Source organism: Haliaeetus albicilla, chromosome 11 (assembly GCF_947461875.1).
Source record: "Haliaeetus albicilla chromosome 11, bHalAlb1.1, whole genome shotgun sequence".
NCBI classification, from domain to species: Eukaryota; Metazoa; Chordata; class Aves; order Accipitriformes; family Accipitridae; genus Haliaeetus; species Haliaeetus albicilla.
The window spans coordinates 19,780,350-19,800,155 of NC_091493.1; the positions used below are offsets into that span (position 1 = coordinate 19,780,350).

Genomic DNA, 19,806 nt, shown 5'->3' on the forward strand with positions numbered 1-19,806 from the left:
AGCTTACAAAATCCTGCCACAAAGGCTTCTACATCAAAAAATAGAATAGCCTGATACTTCCCTTATGTTCTGGGTTATCTGGGCCCTATAATTGTTTTATGGGGTGGGATGAAATACAGCACATCAGGTGATGAGATCTCTTGGACAAACCCATAGGATCATAGAACAATCTAGGTTGGAAGAGGCCTCAGGAGATCATCTAGTTCTGCTTAAAGCAGGTACAATTAGATCAGGTTGCTCAGGGCCTTGGCCAGTCAAGTTAATATTTCTAAAGATGGAGACACAACAACTTCTCTGGGCAAGGAAATGTGAATTCAACAGATGAAAGCAATAGCAAGAATACTGCTGCACACTCTCAGGCTCCTCTGTCCTGGTTTCAGCTGGGATGTAGTTAACTGTCTTCCTAGTAGCTGGTACAGTGCTATGTTTTGAGTTCAGTATGGGAAGAATGTTGATAACACTGATGTTTTCAGTTGTTGCTCAGTAGTGTTTAGACTATAGTCAAGGATTTTTCAGCTTCTCATGCCCAGCCAGGGCGCCTGACCCAAACTGGCCAACGGTGTATTCCATACCATGTGACGTCCCATCTAGTTTAGGAACTGGGAAGCGTGTGGGGGGAATCGCCGCTCGGGGACTAGCTGGATGTCAGTCGGCGGGTGGTGAGCAATTGCCCTGCGCATCATTTGTACATTCCAATCCTTTTATTACTACTGTTGTCATTTTATTAGTGTTATCATTATCATTATTAGTTTCTTCTTTTCTGTTCTATTAAACCGTTCTTATCTCAACCCAGGAGTTTTACTTCTTTTTCCCGATTTTCTCCCCCCTCCCACTGGATGGGGGGGAGTGAGTGAGCGGCTGCGTGGTGCTTAGTTGCTGGCTGGGGTTAAACCACAACATCCTCTTTCCATGGTTTGGCCTTGTAAAAAGAGAAGAAAAGACAGACAGCATTGTGTTCTGCTTGCTGCTCATGGCTTAGGAGGGCAAAGGCACAAATTTTGGCACTGCAGTGCTACATGATTCAAAGCCTTGAGTGCATGCTACAGGCAGGAACCCTTAAACACCTAGATCTCACTAGGGCTGTTGATGATTTGAAACAGGCTTTCTAGGATAGCCAGCATTAACTGCATCGGTTGGACTTAATTTCTGAAGATCCCATACATTCTCTCTGAAAACTCCCAGGCCTGAGAGAAACTGTTTAAGACCTCTGCCATGTTCCCTTCTTATGTTATATTCAAGAAATAAATGTTACTACCTATTACTGGATATAAACTGACTGGTGACAGGCCACTTTCTGCTGCTAATGAACATCTCCTGTCCTTGACCAAACACAAGGGAGCGAACATAAATACCCCACACTGGAGAAGAAGCACTGAAGCCATTAGTGGTCACTAGCCTGGAAGCCCAAAGCCAGTGTTCCTCACCCTAGACACATGAGCACAAGCATGCAGAAAGCAAGCCAGATCAGTATGCCTAGCTGCCAAGAAGGGCCACCAGTGTTCTGCCAAGCATTTACAGCCTCTCATTCAACAACACTGCTTAGCACCACCAGCACAAAATCAATATTTCCTTGAGAGAAACGCTAGTTTAGAGAAACTCCGCAGTGACCTTGGCAGAGGTCACTCCCAAGACATGGGGCAGCATGTCTATCAGAGGGAGCATACGCTGCCTTTTCATCTGCTGGGAAGTGCCTGTTAACTCCTCTTTAGTTTGAGTCTTCCTACCTTCCAGAGATCTGATGCTGTCAGCCCACAAGGGGCAAAGATGCTTATTCGTTGCCCTCCCTTTGGACTTAGGCTGTATCAGCTTTTAGGTTTGTACCTGAAGGAAAACATTTTCACAAGGAGAAAACAAACAACAGGGAGGTGTAGGAGTGAGGTGGTGGTTTTTCCTTAGCATTTTCACTGATGCCATCCAGCCTGCTGCTAAAACTGACTCTCATGCCTTTCACATACGGCAAGAACCCAAGCTCATGTGCATAAGAGGGTGTGAGCTTCCAGAGTCAATTGGCAGCTATCAACTGCTTGGCTACTCTTCCCAGAGGCATAGCTGCATTGAGCTAGGGGGTTTGGCCTTGTGTTGCTGCCTTGCCCCATCTCAAGAGGTGGCGACTTCAAAGCACAGACACCTCATTCCATCTGCCCTGCTCTTTGGCCTGCTTGAAGAGTTGGGGCAGTCTTACTCTAGGGCCTTTCATCCAGGATGAGCCTATTCAATGTCTTGTAGGCTCAACTCAGGGCTTATTTACTCAGAACACAAGATTAGAGAGGATCCTTTGGGTCACTATATGCGTAAGCCTCCTGCCTTACAATACCTGACCACCTTATGCAAGATCTTTACACCACATTCCATCTGACTTCTAGTACATCATCTTCAACTTCTTTCTCTCCTTCCCTACCTCCTTCACTTCTGTAAACGTTAGTTACAATCCATTGCTCTGCACAAAGGGTCCCTAGACATCCCCAGAGGCCCTCAGCAGAATGGTTATTCCTGGGCCTCTCCTTCCCCCTGTGGAGGATATTTGCTTTCATGCTAAAAGGAAAAAGAATAACTCTAGAATTACAGCATTCCTTGGTTCCATGCTGAGGGGACAGAGAGTGCTGTAAAGCTTGATTAGAGCAGATAAAAAAAAATCTTTTGGCCAATAATCATGCACCCTGATCCACCTCATTTTCATTCCAGTTAGGTGGCAGAGCATTTGCAATAGCATGTACTGTGGCCCAAGAGCTCCCTTGGCTGCAGGTGAATGGAAAGCATCCTTATGACAACATGACTAGTCCAGGTGAATCATGACAGAGACTCAGAAGCAACTTCCTTCCTGCATAAGGCAAAGGGGAGTTTCCCAGGAAGGCTTCCACATCCATCTGCAAAATCATCCCCATTCTTTTTCCCTTGATGATCTCAGCCTGCTCTTCTTTCTTCTCCGACAGCTCTTCCCTCCAGCCACTCTGTTGGAGGCTGATATTTTTCTGAGCAGCCTGATTTCTTCCCCAAATGCCTTTGCACTGAAACCAAGATTTGAAGGGGAGCCTGGGGAGAGGGAGGGAACGAAGTATGACACATTCAAGCTATGGTGAAATTACATATTCATCACAGCTAATGGGGGCCCACATGGCACCCCAACTGGATGCTGCCCCACTGCCCATTTCCCAGCTGGCTCTGCTAGAGTTTCCCCCCACTGCTCCCTTCCCTGCATTTCTGGTGGCGTCACTCCAAGCAAAGTGGCTGATCTGATTGGCGAGAGAACAGGAGGGGTGTCAGAGAAGGTGCTCACAGACATTTCTTGGCCGCCTCAAGGAAATAAAGGCCATCGCCGAGCCTGTCAGAATGATTAATCGCTTACAGGGAATGAGGGGGAGGAGGGAGAGGGAGGGAAAAGGACGGGGAGGAAGGAGGAGAGAAAGACAGATGGGATGGGGAGAGCTATAAACAAACAGCAAAAGCAGGAGACGGAGGATTGCCTCTGCTCTGGGGAGGAAGTGGAAGCAAGGGGCCTCAGGCTGTGCTTGGAGTGAACCGGTGGTAGATGAATGGGTCCATCAGAGCCCCAAACTCCACTTGGAGATTCCCATCTCTGCTCACACCCCAGGTTTGCACCACCCCCAAACACAGGCTCAAAGAGCACTAAGGTCTGCCCTGCCAAAGCATTGTCAGACCTGACGGCCCAAGTAACATGGCTCTGCGACTCCCCAGCTCTACCGATCTCTGCAGTTCACATGATCTAACAGACCAAAAGCTTATTACCTCAAATGCCAAGCAAGGCCCTACCACCCCACACCCTCCAGCTCCACAGCCTGTAGTGGCTGGCATTTGACATAAATACCCACCAGCACCATTAATTCTTTGCTGCCAGAAGCATTCTACCCCAGTGAAACACAGCTGGAGAGGAGCAGCTTCTGAGACTGTCAGAGGTCCTCACAGAGGAACTTGGAGCAGAATCAGTCCATCACCAGTGGTATTAGGCTCTCCCAAAGAAACTACCCCCTTGGATGCTGTTATAACCCTATGTGCCCACTCTGTGGGCACGGGTACTGTCCTTTTATAGAAGTAAATGATTTGACCTCACCCCTTTAGCTGCCTTCAGCTCAGCCAGAGCCCTCACACAGCTCACTGCATGAGGCCAGCGGTGCTTAAGCAGCTCAGGGAGCACCAGGGCATGCAGCAGATCTCATAACACAGATTACCTACGCAGAGAATAGCATACACTGTCCTCCCTTCCTGGCTTCCCAAGGGGTTTCAGGTCACATCCAAAGGTCCTCCCTGTAAAGGCACTCGGTGGCGAATCCTGACTATTCAGGAAAAAAACACAACTGAAACTCTGAGATGAAAGTTGCACCTGTGGCTCCTGCCATCCAGCACAGTAACATTACCTACAGCAAGGGCAATACCCTGCCGTGTCAAAGTCTGGACTTCCTCAGGGTTTACTGCAAGTTTATGAAGTGAATTCTGACAGCAACCCCACAACATCACAAGCTGCCTTACCGTCCACAGAAAGCATGAGGTGCACTCCTCCAGATGTAAACACGTGTTAAAATGTTGCTGTGAATGAGCAGCAGTCCTCCCCCCACGTGTTTAAGAGGGGATAAAAGTCACTACCTGACACATCTCCCCACCCCGAGCAATGTGACCAATGATTCTCCTGAATTCTCTCATGATGAGCACTGGATGAAAGCCCTGTTAGATCCTGTCCCGAGATCCACTGTTTTCTCTTTCATTTTGAGTTCCTGTGGTAAACAACACTAGCCATGGGAAGAGGCTGAAAATACAAGCTGCTATCGTTTGTCTGAGCTCAGAGCCAGCTGGGAACAAGGCAACATGGCTTCAGCTCTCCGCTTTGGAGGTATCCACTTTGATTTCCAGTCACAGAAAGACTAATCACCCTGACGGAGACCTCTGCCTCAAGTGAATGACCCAGCCTTGCAAAGACAGGAATCGTCACTGAAATCAATGAATCCAGTAAGCTTAAGTTTTGAGATGAACCCACCAGCATTATACACCCCACAAATGGTCTGTCATTCCCCCTTCCAAGTTATAGCTGTTGATCTAATCAGAGGCAGTGCCTCTTCGTGTAAATTATACCAAAATATTTAACCTGACAAGACTTTGAATGACAGCTGTAGGAAAACCAGGTAACATCTCATGTGTATTGACAATTTGATCAAAACCCACAAAATGCAAACAAATGCGTACACTGGATTGTGCATGGCTGGATGATGAGCTAAGCCAGCAAATGACAGACATAGAGAAGTAACAACTGCCTTCTTTTCTTTACCTGTCATGCAGGCCATCAGGTCCCCCCCTTGCTCTTGTAGGAAATTACATTATCAGGAAAAGAGCCTGGAACTGCTTTCACATTGCTCATCCTAATCTTTCTGCATGCCAGTCAAGGCCCATGCCTGCTCTCCTCTGCAGCAGAAACTGCAAGGCTGCATGCAAGGTGTGGGGAAAGGAGGCCACAAGAATTTTAAGTTGTTTCTATGGTTTTTGCTGGCAGTTTGCGGCCAGGCACTGAGAAGGAAGCGCAAGGTGTTGATGGGGCAATGAGAGGGTTCAAACATGTGCTCCCTCCCTTACTAAGCAGATTGCTGAGAATCACTGAACAGCATGGGAAGGATTTCACCTAGCTGCCTTCCTCCACAAGCTTTCCAACCCAGCCAAGACCCTTGCTGCTGCTCCGTACCTAGGCGGCGGGGGCTCTGTAGAGCATCAGTAGCACAGAGTTATGCATCTCATGGACTTCACTGTGGCTCTAGTGGCTGCCTCCATTGTTTGTGGGATATTCTCCCCCCCTTCCCTCCTTCTAACAAAGATTCTGATTAATGATCGCTCATTCCTAATTGTCAAATTTCTTTTCCTTCATCCTGTGTCTAATCACCAGTGACAGAAGCCATTACGCAAATGAGAGCAGACGACTTACCACAACTGTTCTCGTTGGTAAAAGCCTTGTAATTTAAAGCTCTGATTTGTAGAGGAAAGCTGCGTTTCCCCAAGGCGTCCGGGCATCTGTTCCACTTACACTCTAAGAGCCTCAACTTCCGCTCCCTCCCCCCACAATTAGTCCTCTGCTTGCAACAAATATTTGACTTTGCAAGGCAGTAATTAGAACTTACTTTGCATGTGTTTGTCACAGTAACAGCATCTCTTTCCCTTTCCTTCTAGGCAGTGCCAATGCAGAGAAGTGCCCAGGGAAGATGATGACTTCAGGACTTTCCAGGACATTGATGGCAGAGGCGCTGTTGCCAAAACAGGAACAGAAGATGAAGACCATAGACCAGAATGCAAGGAAGCTTCTCATACACATGTGGCAGAAGAGAGGCTTAGAGAAAAGGGCTTTGAAAAAATACATGTGGAAAGGCAGTATCCCATTGCAGTTGCTGCTCTGCCTCCAGGGCTGAGACAGCAGCATGGGTTGACCATGCATCAACACAGAGGCCTGCCAAAAGATAGCCAAGACCCTGAGCACACCATCGCCATTCTAGGGCTTCAAAGAGCAGTTGGCTGTGTTCAAGGTCAACTTGTTCACTGTTAAGAACTGCTGCAAAGAAAAGAAGCAGCAGTCTCAGCCCAGGCCTGCCCCTCTTTCCCTCAAGAGCTGCTTTGATGCTGAGGGTCTCCCCCTTCACCCCCACCTATGTTAGATTGCCCCAGCACTGCAGCTATGTCTCATACCCCCTCAACCCTGGCCCTGATCCTGACCCACCGGCTTCAGCTTGGACCTCCTTTATCACTCTAAATTTCCTGGCTGATCACTGAGCTGAGCCTGACTCTGATCACTAAGTATCTGTCTCATGCTCTTCTCTTTCCATGGGAAAGATCCTGCAGCCGTGATCCACAAGCAGCAAGAGAAAGGTCACTTCTCCTTAGAAAAATCCCACTTTTCAAGGAATGGGGAACTGGAGGATACAAAAGAAAAGGTATTATATGACCTAAGGTAATAAAAGCAAACAAGAAAAAGCCTAAAAGTGAAAAATCTTGGGAGTCTGATCAGGTTTTCAAATGACACAGTTCTCATCCCTCAGTTTCCTCTGCTTCTCTGCACAACCTGAGACATTGGTGCCAGCCGTGCATGTTACCCAAGAGGCATGTGCACAACAGAAAGCCTACAGGCTCAGATGTAACAGACCACTAAGTTCAGTGGAACCGAAGCAAGTATGTGTTCAGAGATGATGATCCCACCAGGTACAGCAGGGAAGGGTGAACACCCATGGTCAGAGAAGACTTTATCCACTTGTCTTTCCTACTCCCTCCACATTTACCCTGTCCCCTAAGGGCATGAGGAGAGAATGCCAATTGTGGTACCCCAGGCTCACACTGCTGTCCTTCTTCCCCTCACCAGCCCCAACATCCCTAATCTCTATTCAACGCTTCCCCATTTCACTATGCATTAGAAATTTCTTCAGATTTAGCCAACATTTCACTGATGGTTAGATGCCAAGATTGCTGTAGAGTTAATATTACCATAAAATAACCCATGTCTTTATTAGGTAGAGAGAGGACTCCACCACCAAGGCTGCTAACATACAGCACAGGTACAGAGGGAGCCTCCCCCCAAAATCTCCTTGACCAAAGTATGAACTGGATAAAGGACCAAATGGAAGACAAGATATCCCAAAGGATAAGCAACTGATAGAACTCATTAGACCTGATAGTGTAGTTTGCTCCAACATCCTGTCAGTGACCAGAGCATGGTGACACCATTCAGGTCAGCAGGGAGGGGAATTTCTTCCCTCCCCACCAACACTTGCTGTTGACAGGGTTCAAGGATACCATCTTATTCCCAGCTTTCCTTTCAGGCTTATGGAAGTAGGATAGGGAAAGTTGTGAAGACACACAGTAATGCAGTTGGTATTGCTGTTTTGAAGGCAGTTCTGGAGACCAGCAGCTTTCACCAGTGAAGAACACAAGTGGAGTTACTAGAAAGACTTAAAGGTAGCTTTATATGCACATCTCCTTATACAGCTCTCCTATACAGCAGCTCACAAAACAAAAGCCACACAGTTCTGTTGTTCAACATTGGTTGTATTTAAGAACTACACTTCAGAAGGTACCGTGTGTTTGTCACACCCCACCCCCTGCACACACACCCCTAGCAGAGAACACACACAGCTTCCCAATACCATGGCAAGGGGCATTGAAAGCACAAGGTGAAAAGGGAAGGGGGGGAAGTCAGTCCATCAGTGCATTGTAAATGAGCTTTCACGAAGTCAAGTGCAGCAAAACCTGTTCAGACACTTTAAAAGTTAGACCTTTGGCAAATAAAGAAAAAAAAAGGATCCTAAACTTCTCTAAGTACCATTCTCTCTCCACATGGGATATGAACTCACACCCTGAGCTTCAGGAGTTGATGGTGTCTAACAAGTAGTACTGGATACTACCATGTACTGAATAAATAGCACAGAGATGGGATTACATTTGAGCATCTTTCAACCAAGGGCATGTGCCCAGGATTCCTGGGAAGGCCTTGCTTTTGGCCAGAGTCAGCAGCTTAGCCTTCTTCCCCACCTGCCCAAATGCTGAGCATTGATAAGCATCCAGCTGAGTGACCTTTGTCGGGATCTAACCACAGCTCTGGAGAGTCTGCAACAAGTAGTGTGGCAGTCAGACTACTCAGTGACACAAATGTATTTCTTAAACAAGGATGCTGCAGCTGCCAATTACACTTCATTTGTTCTGACCTGTAAAGCAGCCAGAAACCTAGCCCCTGGGACCTCCTGTTTGAGAAGCCTTTCACCTTTGTGCAAAACAAGCTCACTGCAAGTGGCACAGGAGCTGTCCCAGCAAAAGATGGGACCCAAGGCCAAAGATGGAGTGCTTCTTGAGCAGCATGTTCTCAACACTTTTGTCAGAATCCCATGTCAGAACAAGCCCCGAAGCACTGAAGTCTCAACAGAACAAATTCCCCACTATTCTCTGGGATGAGATATACGGGCTATGAACAGCTTCTCACACCTCTAGCTCTTGGGACCCATTACAACCGCATCAAATATACAAGACCTTTGCACCACACCCCAAACCAGGGACAGCAATGCAGCACACCTCAGGGAATAAAAAGCCAGGCTCCATATAAGCCTAAGGCTTTTACATGGAAGAGGAGGAAGAAAGCAAAATGATTTTTCAGGGTGATTGCTGAGGACTCTTAAATAGAGGCTTGTATGCTTCCTGTGCCCTGGTCTTGTCACTTCCCAGCCTGCCATGTCAAGTCCCAGAATACAAGGATCAAGATAAACTTAACCACATTTAAACAGAAAGCCCTGACCTCTTTCACATGACTGTACAAAGAAGGGAACCACACACTGGCATGGATTTAACTGATGGACAGGAGCCACACAACATCACACAAACATGCGCACCTGTGCGCAGCCACACACACTTGAGTTCTTGCAGTTTCAGTAAAAAGGGCACTTTCTTTCCCGTGTTAGTCTGAGGGGCCAGCACCCCTGGTGGGGAGATGGGAGCCTCTGTACCTATCTGACACTGGGTTTTGACAGTCTAGCTCGGCACCCCTGGGGAATTTTATTTAAAAATGTGGCTTAATCATTCAAGACTTGGAGAGTGCCCTGGCATTTATGCATCTCCCTTCATAACGCTATATCCCCTTTTAATCACACTGCAGCTTCAGAAGAGCAGAAGAGAAGCCTTCACTCCCCAGAGAAAGCTATCACAAAGGAGGTTTATCTACACTCCTACAACACAGATGTTATTTGGAGAGCACAGGATTTGGCGCTCATACACTAGATGAATTCACTCTGATGTCTACCCTGTACTAAGTCCAAAGCATAGATGTCTTAAGTTGAAGAAACTGAATCATTTGTCCAGTTGCTTATCACACACAGGCCATCTCACATAGTTGTTTCTGTTATAAAAAAAGGTGCCAGAGTTGAGCATGGACAGGTCCTCTAACAACAGAGGACCATGAGACCTATCATTTCCCATCTTATATCCACTGCAGGCACCAACACATAAACCCAGCCAGGAGGCCCAAACCCCATGAGGCTGAGGAAACAAGATCACTCCTGGTTCTCCTCCAAGCTCTTCTTCAAATGCCTGAAAATCCTGAAGCAACGCATCCAAGTGCCAGAAGCCATGCTCCTTGTTGTGGCAAACAGGGCAGAGGGAGAAAAAACAAGTTAGTGAACATGAATCCAGCTTCCAATAAGTGCAGACTCTTTCTTGGGAGGTTCGGTTAGATGAGAGTGGAGGATGAATGGGGTACTAACGGTTTTGCAGTTCCAGTAGCCCCCTTTATTGTAGTGGGGCAGGGATGGGCCAGGAAACCCATCAGTCTCTTAAGTGCTGCGTGCAATACTAGCGCTCAGTATCTTCCATTGCTTGTGAACAAAGCAGCTCCAACATCAGTCACCCAGGCAGCCAGGCATTAGTCATACCGTCCCTTAATCATCATATTCAACAAGGGACCCACCTGTTCAAAGCAGAAACAGATTGTTAGCTAGGACAGTTACAGAGAAATGGCAGCTGCAGAGCCTGCTCCCTCTGCATCACAACACTTTATAAGCTGAGCAGCCCGGGGCAGAGGATCTCAGCACACAAACTGAGCCCAAGGTAGACCAAGTCAGTTTCAAAGTATTTTCTAGATAAAACACTGGGGCATCCTTGACCACATTCTCAAATACCCTACCAAAATTGCAAGGTTCTCTGCCAACACCCAACTTTAGCTGTCACCAAAACGTTGCATCCATTGGTATTTTTTTTTTGAAACTTTTTCACCCTAGATTTGTGATTTCTCAGTAGCTGCTATTAAAAGGAGCTAATAGTCATCAGGGGTTGCTTTTTGCAGGGCAGAGAAGGAACATTCTTGTCGAATCCTCAGAATTTATTGAATCATCTCTGGTCCTTAGGGTCACTTGGAAGGAAGGCTAGGACTGACAATTTTGCTAAGGTTTTGTTTTCAGTCAAGACTACTCCCCATTTCTCAGCATTGCCTGATCACTGAGGGAAGTTCAGCATGCTATGGCAGTAAAATAATCTCAGGGGAGAGGCATGAGTGCTCTAAGGAGGAGTTCTTGCACAGTGGTAAGGGTTACAGACCATGAAAACATTTTTATTCACATCCAGTATTTCCAATTTCAGATCAGCAAGAGATCTTCAAAAGCATACTCTTAGTACTTCAATCTGTTTTTTTAAATACCAGTTGGTTAAAACTGCAATGAATTCAGAGATGACCAAGACCTGCGTTAAGGGGAAAGTGCATGACTTACTAGAAGAGATTTCTCTTATTTAAGAGATTTGGATTCAACAGGTAAAACAGTTTCATTTTTTTTGGCAAATACTCGGTATTGTTGCTGCACTGAAGGCTATAGGGAGTTTGGGAGCAACACTTTCCTGGCAGTGCCCAAAGCCAAAGTACACCTTCCCCCACATACAAGAACAATTACTCCATTGTTTGTAGTGGTCCTCTCCAGAATTATAATTTAAAGAGCTTGCCTTTTTGTAGCCAAAGGACCTTCTGAAGACTGCGGGAAGAACCATTCACAGCAACAGAGCAACCCTGCTTTCCTCTACCCTCACTGTGACACCTGCAGAGCCAAATAGTTGGCATCTCGAGTTTTGCATTAAGCCACAATGATTTCAACAGCAGTGACTATATGATTCTTTTTTGTACCTCTTGTGGATTTCCTAAGGCTTCTCCCAACATCTTCTCAATGTTCCTCATTATCGCCACTTTCTGATGAGCCTTTAATGGATATTCAATTCTCTTTGGGGTTGGGGCACCCTGAAATATCAAAAATAGCTCATTGCATGCTTCCTGAATTGGCAGATTATTCCACCTTCTCCCAGCCACCCAGTTCTTCACACACCACTCTAAAGGGAGAAAGTAGCTTTCAGCTTTAAAGCAAAGGATTTGGTGCAAGCAAAGGATTCATTGCACCAAATCCAATGAAGTTCTCATATTGACATGTGCCAAAACATCTCTACTTGAAAAAATCCTCTGGGATAGACCTATCCAAGCTGTACAGGAAGGTGCTCGTACTCACCTTGTACCAGAAGTTCACAGTGATGGTAATACCCCCATTCAGGAGAGACTCAATGTGGTGCCACCTGCATGGAAACCACACAAAAAAGAAAATAAACTATTGCTGTAGCTTATAGTGAAATACCTTGGATGGATGAGTTCAGGCAGCACTAGACAAGCCTTGACCTATACCTCCATCATCAAGACCTCAGAACTTCTGGAAAACTCCCCTTATTTAAATACAGATCTCGCACACATTAGTGGAGTACTTGCACAATAACGCAGCATCAGGGAGAATTACCACTCCCATCCAACAGACAGGAAGTAGAAGCAGACTGGCCCAAGATATCACAGAAAATATCATACTTGCTGGAGAAGTCAAAAGAAAAGTCTTTTAAGAGCCAACCCAACACTTTAAGCAGAACACTTTTTAAATCGCTGTTTGCTGGTCACTGTGCAGTCCCACCATCCTTCTTACCAGTACATAGGTATGTATAGCACATCCCCCGGACCCACCACCGTCTCATAGCCAACCACGCTCCGGAAGTTTGGAAACTTCTCATAGTCAGGATTGTCAAAGTCCACCTAACAGAAGAAAACATTAAGAAAAATCAGAAGAGCTTCCTGCAATGAAAGTCCCCATTACTGGCTCCCACTATCAAATCATCCTGATCTTCCTTATATGGCTTCTGCATTCCCATTGTGAGGTCCTGCAGTACCCCCAAAGTACCACCAACTTAGACAGGAGTCCTGCAATTTATCTCTAAGCAAATCTGTGTTTGACCAAGTGACCAATGAAACAGAACAGAGAAGGTAGCAACTGCAGCCCAGTTGTGCTATCAGTAAGGGGATGTTTATAGCCCTAGCACTTGGAAGTCAGGACCAGACACAAACAAAAACATCACTAGTCTTTCCATGTATTCACCAGTTAACAGATCTGAACACAGGTTTTGCAAAAGCTCAGCAAGTGGTATGCAGCTTTCCTTCCAGTGCAGCTTCCTCCCACCTAGCATCTTCACAAATGCCCCTTTTTGGCACAGGGCAGAGAACAGATCTGCTACTCTCACCTGGCTCTGTCTGTCACATGGATGGTGCACAGGATAAGGGTAGAGGCATTCAAACTGATCAGGAGGGAACAGGATACACCTCTTGTAACCCTTAATCTGAGCGAAGAAGTTCTGCTGCTCATCATAATGAGCTGGTGTCACATTCCCTACACAGAGAGAAAAGATGATAAACAAGACACTCTCAGTACAGGTTGAAAGACAGAAGCAAGTTGTATTCCTTGCTAAAGACAGTAAATACACTCTCACATATTTAGAAAACTAAACAAGGAAAATGACCACAGGAACATTACAAATTGATCACTATTATCAGTCTGCCTTTATTGAGCAGTTGCTACTTAATTTCCATTCTAAATCCATATTCAGCAACTTATGCTCTACAGGATTAGGATTTCCAGCTTGTTTCCATGAACAGCAGATGGTGAGTGTTGACAGGAAGCTTTTTCATAAAGCACTCTCTTTAGATGACAAGTTGTGGAATGGACTTTCAAAAATTATTAGTCTAGAGAAAAGGAGTTTAACAGTCTGATTTTGAAAAAACTCCTAGGAGTTTTGCAAAAGAACAAGTAAACAAATCCCTTTGTCATTGGGTGTCCCAACAGCACCTCCTCAGTCTGATTAACAGTTCTGAAGCTTGACTATTGCCACTAGGTCTTAAATGTAATCAAATCTTTAAATACAGCGGGACATTTTTTACCCCTCACAACTACATTTTTCAGGGTGTTTGCCAATTCAGATATTACTCTTTCAGCTTGTTCTTTATATGTATTTTCACTAAAGAGAATTAAGATAACAGGTAAGCCCATAACTTCATCAAATAGATCATACAATCACATGCTCCTGTAAAGATGCTCCTTGAACACTGGTTCAAGACAATTCTTCGGTTCTTGTGCATAAACTGTTGATAACAGGATTTTAGTGATCATATCATGACCTGTAGGGAAGTGTTGGTGCAGTGCTTTTATGTGAAGTTCTCTTCTCTTCTCTCAGCTAGTAAAACACATGGCAAAGACAAACTACTGTAAGTTGAGCATGACTTGTTGCAAAGGAGAAAAAACATCTGCTGTCACAACTGAACAGCTATGAATTGCCAAGTAATTGTAATTGGATGATTATAATTGGATGTGATGGCCACATTGATTATAGGCCATCCCACTTCACAAAACTGTGTACGTTCCTTGCCCAGTTATTGAGATTACTTTCTACTAGAATGCTCTCCTTGTCAACAGCGTAGTAGTACCTCTGTCTTCTAAGGTGCCTGCCTATGAGTCAGTCTCCACATGGATTTGGAATTCCACTCTATCCAGATATTTTTACAATTTATCCATCTTCAAGTTCTCCAATGCCCTCCAACCTCCCCAAGAAGAAATTCAGCTCCTAATTGAAAGAGAATTCCTCCCCACAGTGTACCAGCTCAAACAAGAACAAATGCTTCACAGAATAATCAGCATTTCCTCCTAGGTAGACATTGGACATGCTAAGAAAAGCCCAGAACACAAACTTTGCTCAACTTGCAAACCCTTTTGCATTTTAAATTTGAAGACTCTGAGCATTTTAAATCTACGGCATCTGAAGCTTTCAAACAATAAACAGGTCTCAGAACATGATTAGCAATTACTGAAAACACAGCCCTACCAGCACCACACAGAGCCTTTCCATGAGCAGATTACATCCAGGCATTCACAGTATGTCCCTGGGGAGATACAAGCTACTCCTTTGGTTGTTTCCTCTCTATAACCCAAGTTAAGTTGTGACAACAGGCCCCCCCCAACCCAAAGCTTTAAACTGCCTGCTTTGAGAGAACACTTAGAAACTAGTGGAAAATCCATTTGAAAGACCTTCTGGAACTGAAATACAGAACTGCTGACCAAATCTTTTCCCCTTCTCCTCCAATCAGAGGAAATTGCTTACCTTCCATGCCAATAAGAAGCAAGTTAGAAGTCAGTTGACCCCAGCCACGTTTCCCTTGCTGCTTGTTAATCCAGTTCCAGTTGAAGCCAAGGAAATCCACCACAATCTTCCTTCCAACTGTGTCATTCAGGGTTTGCTGCAGATATAGCCTGTATATTCCCAGAGACAAGCAGAAATCAAGTATTCAGCTTTGTCATGAACATAAAGACATATCTCTGCATCCCTTCAGAAAGATTTCAAAACAAAGATACATAACTCCCCTAAATGTTCTGCTCTGTCACCACACACCATAAACAACTGTGGAAGGAAACAGTTTCAAAAACTCCCCAAACTTTGCTGAAAGACTTCCTGGTACAGAGAGGAACAGAACTCAGTTCTGCTTGAACAATCACAAGGGAAAAAGTGAATTTTAGAGCAACAACAACCCCCTTGCAGTGCAGGAGGAGGAAACTCTAAACAGACTGGCCACTATCAAATATCAAATGCATTCATGAATAATCCCCAGATAGATGCCACCACTCTAACTTAACTGCAATAGGAATTACCTCTCCTAGTAAAAGTGCATGAGGGCAAAAAAGGGCTTGGGAAACCCAGTATGTTTCAGTATCAAGTTACTTTAGAGCCACACTTATGTTTAGACATAGAGGATCAGAGGAATCAAACATCTGTATTAACAACTGCAGTATTACAGACTACTGTCTACAATGCTGGAAGAAAAATGCATTTTTAAGCTCAAGGACTGCCTTCTCTCTGGGAAAAAGCACACCCAAAGCTGAGAAAGAAGAGAAAGGCACGGACAACAAGTGGACACAGACACAGAGTTGCTTCCAATTAAGACACAATTAAGCATCTGTAAGTCCTTTCAGAGGGCTGGTGACTGATAAAATTAACTAAGGGTTTAAGAACAGTTGCTAATAGTTATATTCCATATAAACGTAAAGCTCCTCTCTGTAACTTACAGCTCTGTTAGTGGTGTAGGCCATCGCTACCAACAAATATACGGTACATATGCAATCTTTTTTCATCTTTCTGAAAGAAGGTTAGCACCAGATGCCTTGGTATTCTGTAAAAAAGGCCGAGTGCCATAGCCTACATCTTTTCATAACTAAGCTCCTCTACCAATATCATAGTCCACCAAAAGAAAGTGAAGCTTAAGGCTTTCTCTATTCAAACACCGCCTCGGACAGAGAAGAAAATAAATAAATAAATCTCTGCAGACAATGTGAACAGTTTGATTAACTAATGGTATGACTTTTTTAATCAGGTAACAAGGCTGCTGTCAACTAGCAGCCCTGCAGGAAAAGCAGGGCTGTAAAAAAAGTGAAAAGTTTGAGAGGTTTTAGTCATCAACACTCACTGATAAGAAACTTACACCCTACTTAGCCCTGCAGAAATGGAAAAACCTCCACAGATCACTTACCTCTCAGCACTCCCTTTTTGTTGTATTTCTTTGAGTCTGTCCACAAACTCATTAAACTTCATCTCTTCCCTGCTTGACTTGGGTTTGAAGTTCTTAAAATTGGCCATCTTTTTCTCATCGTAGTACAAAAACTTGTGTGTACTGGCACTATACACTGAGAAGTCCCCATTGCCAATGTTTTCCTGGAGGTAGTCCAGGTCCCATTTCAGAGCAGGATAAACCAGATTGGTATCTGTCAGCACCACAGGCTCCTAGAGGAAAACAGGAAGTTTATTGATTCAAGGACCTCTTGAACTTGAGAATGATCACATTCATTATTGCAACCACACCACCTCTTTTTGAAAATGGGGAATTGGAAAACGCATTTAGTGTAATCACGTGCCTTGGTCTGGGGAGAAAAACAAGCAAAATGTGATAGGAAGTTTCAAGGAAGTGGTGGCCTGCTCCTGCAGCAAGCTCCTGGTAGCAGTGGGACAGATTCCACTATCTACTTAGCTAATCTCTAACACATGAGGTTAGACAAACACTAGCCGGGAACAGTTTTAGGCCTACTTGGTCCTGCCACGTAACAAGGAGACACAGTAGATTCTGTCTGGTCACCTCCAGCCTTAGCTATGAAGGCGTAAAGGCTGGCAGAAAGATACCTCTGAATCCAGAAACAAGAGACAGCACTCATCTCTTTTCTCAGAGGATCACAGATAACCTTCAGCCATCAAAAAACTGACCTCACCCCATCTCTTCTACACCAAAAAAAGAACCACTACAAAAGGAAGACAAAGGACACTGCCTATCCCCTCACCTATAAGTAGTAAGCAACCTAAACAAGAATGACAGCTGCTGCATTTCCAAGCTGTGCACGCACAACTTCCCTTCTTGCAGGCTTTCTTTAAAGGAAAAGAAACAACTAGCAATCTTACCAAAACGAGATTGAGCTTGTCCAGAACCAACACAAGAGCCATTATTGCAAGGCAACCTTCACGTCTGTGGTCACTCTCACTTAGAAAATAACGAACACGTGCCCATGGTTTTACACAACATTTCCACGATTTCCATCCGGACAACAAAGCACTTAAAGCAAACGTTTCCTGCAAATTCCACAACTCAACGCTGGGGCACCGAAAAGAAACGTCCACTACGACTAAGGGGATCGGGAGAGGGGCAACAACCAAGTCCGCGCAGGGAGGGGGCTCGGCCGACGCCCCGCGGCAGGCAGCGCGGTAGCCCAGAGGGACAGAGCCGGGATGGGGAGGCGAGCGCACCCGGGACGGCAGCAGCACCCGGCAGAGCCCCGCGCTCTGCCAGCCGCCCTGCGGGCCCTGCTCCGGCCAGCCTGACGGGCAGGGCTAGCAACCCCCGCGCCGCAAAGCGCAAGCCTCCCGGCCCCGCCGCAGCCCCCGGGCCGGGCAGGGCCGGGCCGCCGCCGCACCTCGTTCTCGATGAGCTCCTCGGCGCGGGGGTCGCTGTGGCTGAGCCGCGGGATAGGCCGCGTCTCGAAGGAGTAACGACGGAACTGGGAGTCGCTCCAGCCGGGCCCTGCCGCTGCCGCCACCACCGGGCCATCCCGGCAGCTCGCGGCCGCCGCCGAGGAGGAGGCCGCCGCCATCGCCACCTCCACCGGAGAACCCGGAACTAGAAAGCCAGAAGCGGAAGTTGCCCGCCCATGGCAACGCCGGAAGCGAAGGGGAAGGCGGGAGGCACAGGGGGCACCATGGAGAGGGCAGGAGGGTGCGGCGGCGGCGGCGAGCAGCGCCCCCGCGCGGGGGGAGGTTGCGGGCGGCTTCTGCGGCTCTCCGCCTCTTGGCCCCTTCCGAGGTTGTCGGACACCCGTGGGGGCCGGGACCACCCGCGGGAAAAAAACCACAACCGAGAAGGGAAAGGATTGTCTGTGAAGCCTTCTGCGGGCCTTCGTGGCCCCCGGTGCTCGGCGCCGTGCCACCCTGCGTGCCTTCAGCCGCCGGCCCCTTCCCCTGGAGGCCGCCAGAGCTGCCAGGCCGGGAGCGCGGCTCAAAATGGGGAGCTGCTCTGCTGCCGTGTGGGACCCCAGCGGCAGCAGCGAACTGCCCGCTGTCCTCGGGCCGTCTGCGGGAGACGTACAGCGGCGTTTGTGCCTGAAAGCTAGGGGTTTAATTGACGCCTGCAACAAGAAGAAGTACCTAGCGCTGCTCAGCGTAACTAGCGCCCGCCTTTCGATCACGAACGGACATTGCGTGACTACATCGTTGTAGCAAGATTGCATGAATTGCGTGTCTAGGGCCAGAGCTACTGATTTTTTTTCTTAGTGTATCTTTATCGCGTGAGACAAAGCCTACGTTTTGCTTTTAAACTGGAAGCAGCAAGAATGATGATTGCCCTTTCCCCAAGAATGCGTGCCACGTTAGGCATCAGCTCTTGAGAAAATTTCGATCTCTGGCATTCAGTGGTTTTCATCTTACAGCAGGTAGATTTGCTGGTTTGGCTGCATAGAACTTTGCCTTCATGACAATAAAGAATGCAATCTATTTTCCTCTCTCCTTCCAAAATTTATTAATATGCTTAGTTTCCAGGAAAATTAATGCCCCCTCGCCCTTTAAATCTACAGCACTGCTCCTGTACAGGTTACGAAAAATCTTTACAACATATTTGCAAACTACTCGCATGTTTAGGAAGCTTGAGCCACATCTGTGGGAGATTCAAGCACAAGCCAGAAAGTGAGCTGATGTAAGGAGCAGCCAACCACAATCTGAGCCTGCAGCGAGGTCTGAGCCCAGATCAACGGTGCAGCCAGGCACCGAAGGTCCCCGCTTCCAGCACGACATTGCTGTCCCCAAACCACCACGCGCTGCAGAGCAGGGACAGGGACCGAATGCTGCTCCATGGAAAACACCAGGAGCCTCTGCACCGGAGGGTTGGGCTCTGAGTTAGTAACTTTATTGAATAACTAATTGACATACTAACTTTACTGCATATACTGGTTATAAGGGAGTTGGCTGAATTGAGATACCGTCCCTAGTCCCTAAAATGACATGACGAGGCCTTTCTTTGGGATAAATGAAAGGATCCTATTCTAGCCTGCGGCAATGCCCCCACCTCAGGCAAGCCGTATCTCAGATGTATTTTTGTGGTTCATCGCCATCTTCATTCACTTAGTAGGTTTACAATTAATGTTGTTATTAGAAGGAATGACTTTAATGACAAATTGTCTGTGATAGTTTTTGATCTGCAAAGGCTTATAATGTAGATCGTTATAGAGACATTAGCCATTACAGCTGATGTGAATAACTGAAGGAAAATGAGTTCGACTACCACAGAGTTTACATAATGAAGTAAACTGCAAAATCCTTTAATGCTCATATCGATTTTATCTACAATAATATATCGCTTACGTTTGAAGAACAGCATCGCTAAATTAACATGCCATTTCAGCTGTTCGCGTTTCCCTGGCTCCACGCAGATAAGGCGAT

The 19,806-nt window shown here is 46.3% G+C and overlaps 1 protein-coding gene across 1 annotated transcript; it reads right to left on the reverse strand.

Moving 5' to 3' along the window:
* Positions 1 to 7,910: 7,910 nt before the first annotated feature.
* Positions 7,911 to 18,002, reverse strand: HIF1AN (hypoxia inducible factor 1 subunit alpha inhibitor). The gene is made up of 8 exons (XM_069796501.1): positions 17,793 to 18,002; positions 16,367 to 16,617; positions 14,947 to 15,095; positions 13,039 to 13,184; positions 12,450 to 12,556; positions 11,994 to 12,057; positions 11,621 to 11,731; positions 7,911 to 10,420 (listed from the first exon to the last, which is right to left on the reverse strand). The coding sequence occupies exons 1-8, from the start codon at positions 17,967 to 17,969 to the stop codon at positions 10,376 to 10,378; spliced, it is 1,050 nt and encodes a 349-aa protein (XP_069652602.1). The 5' UTR covers positions 17,970 to 18,002; the 3' UTR covers positions 7,911 to 10,375.
* Positions 18,003 to 19,806: the final 1,804 nt, after the last annotated feature.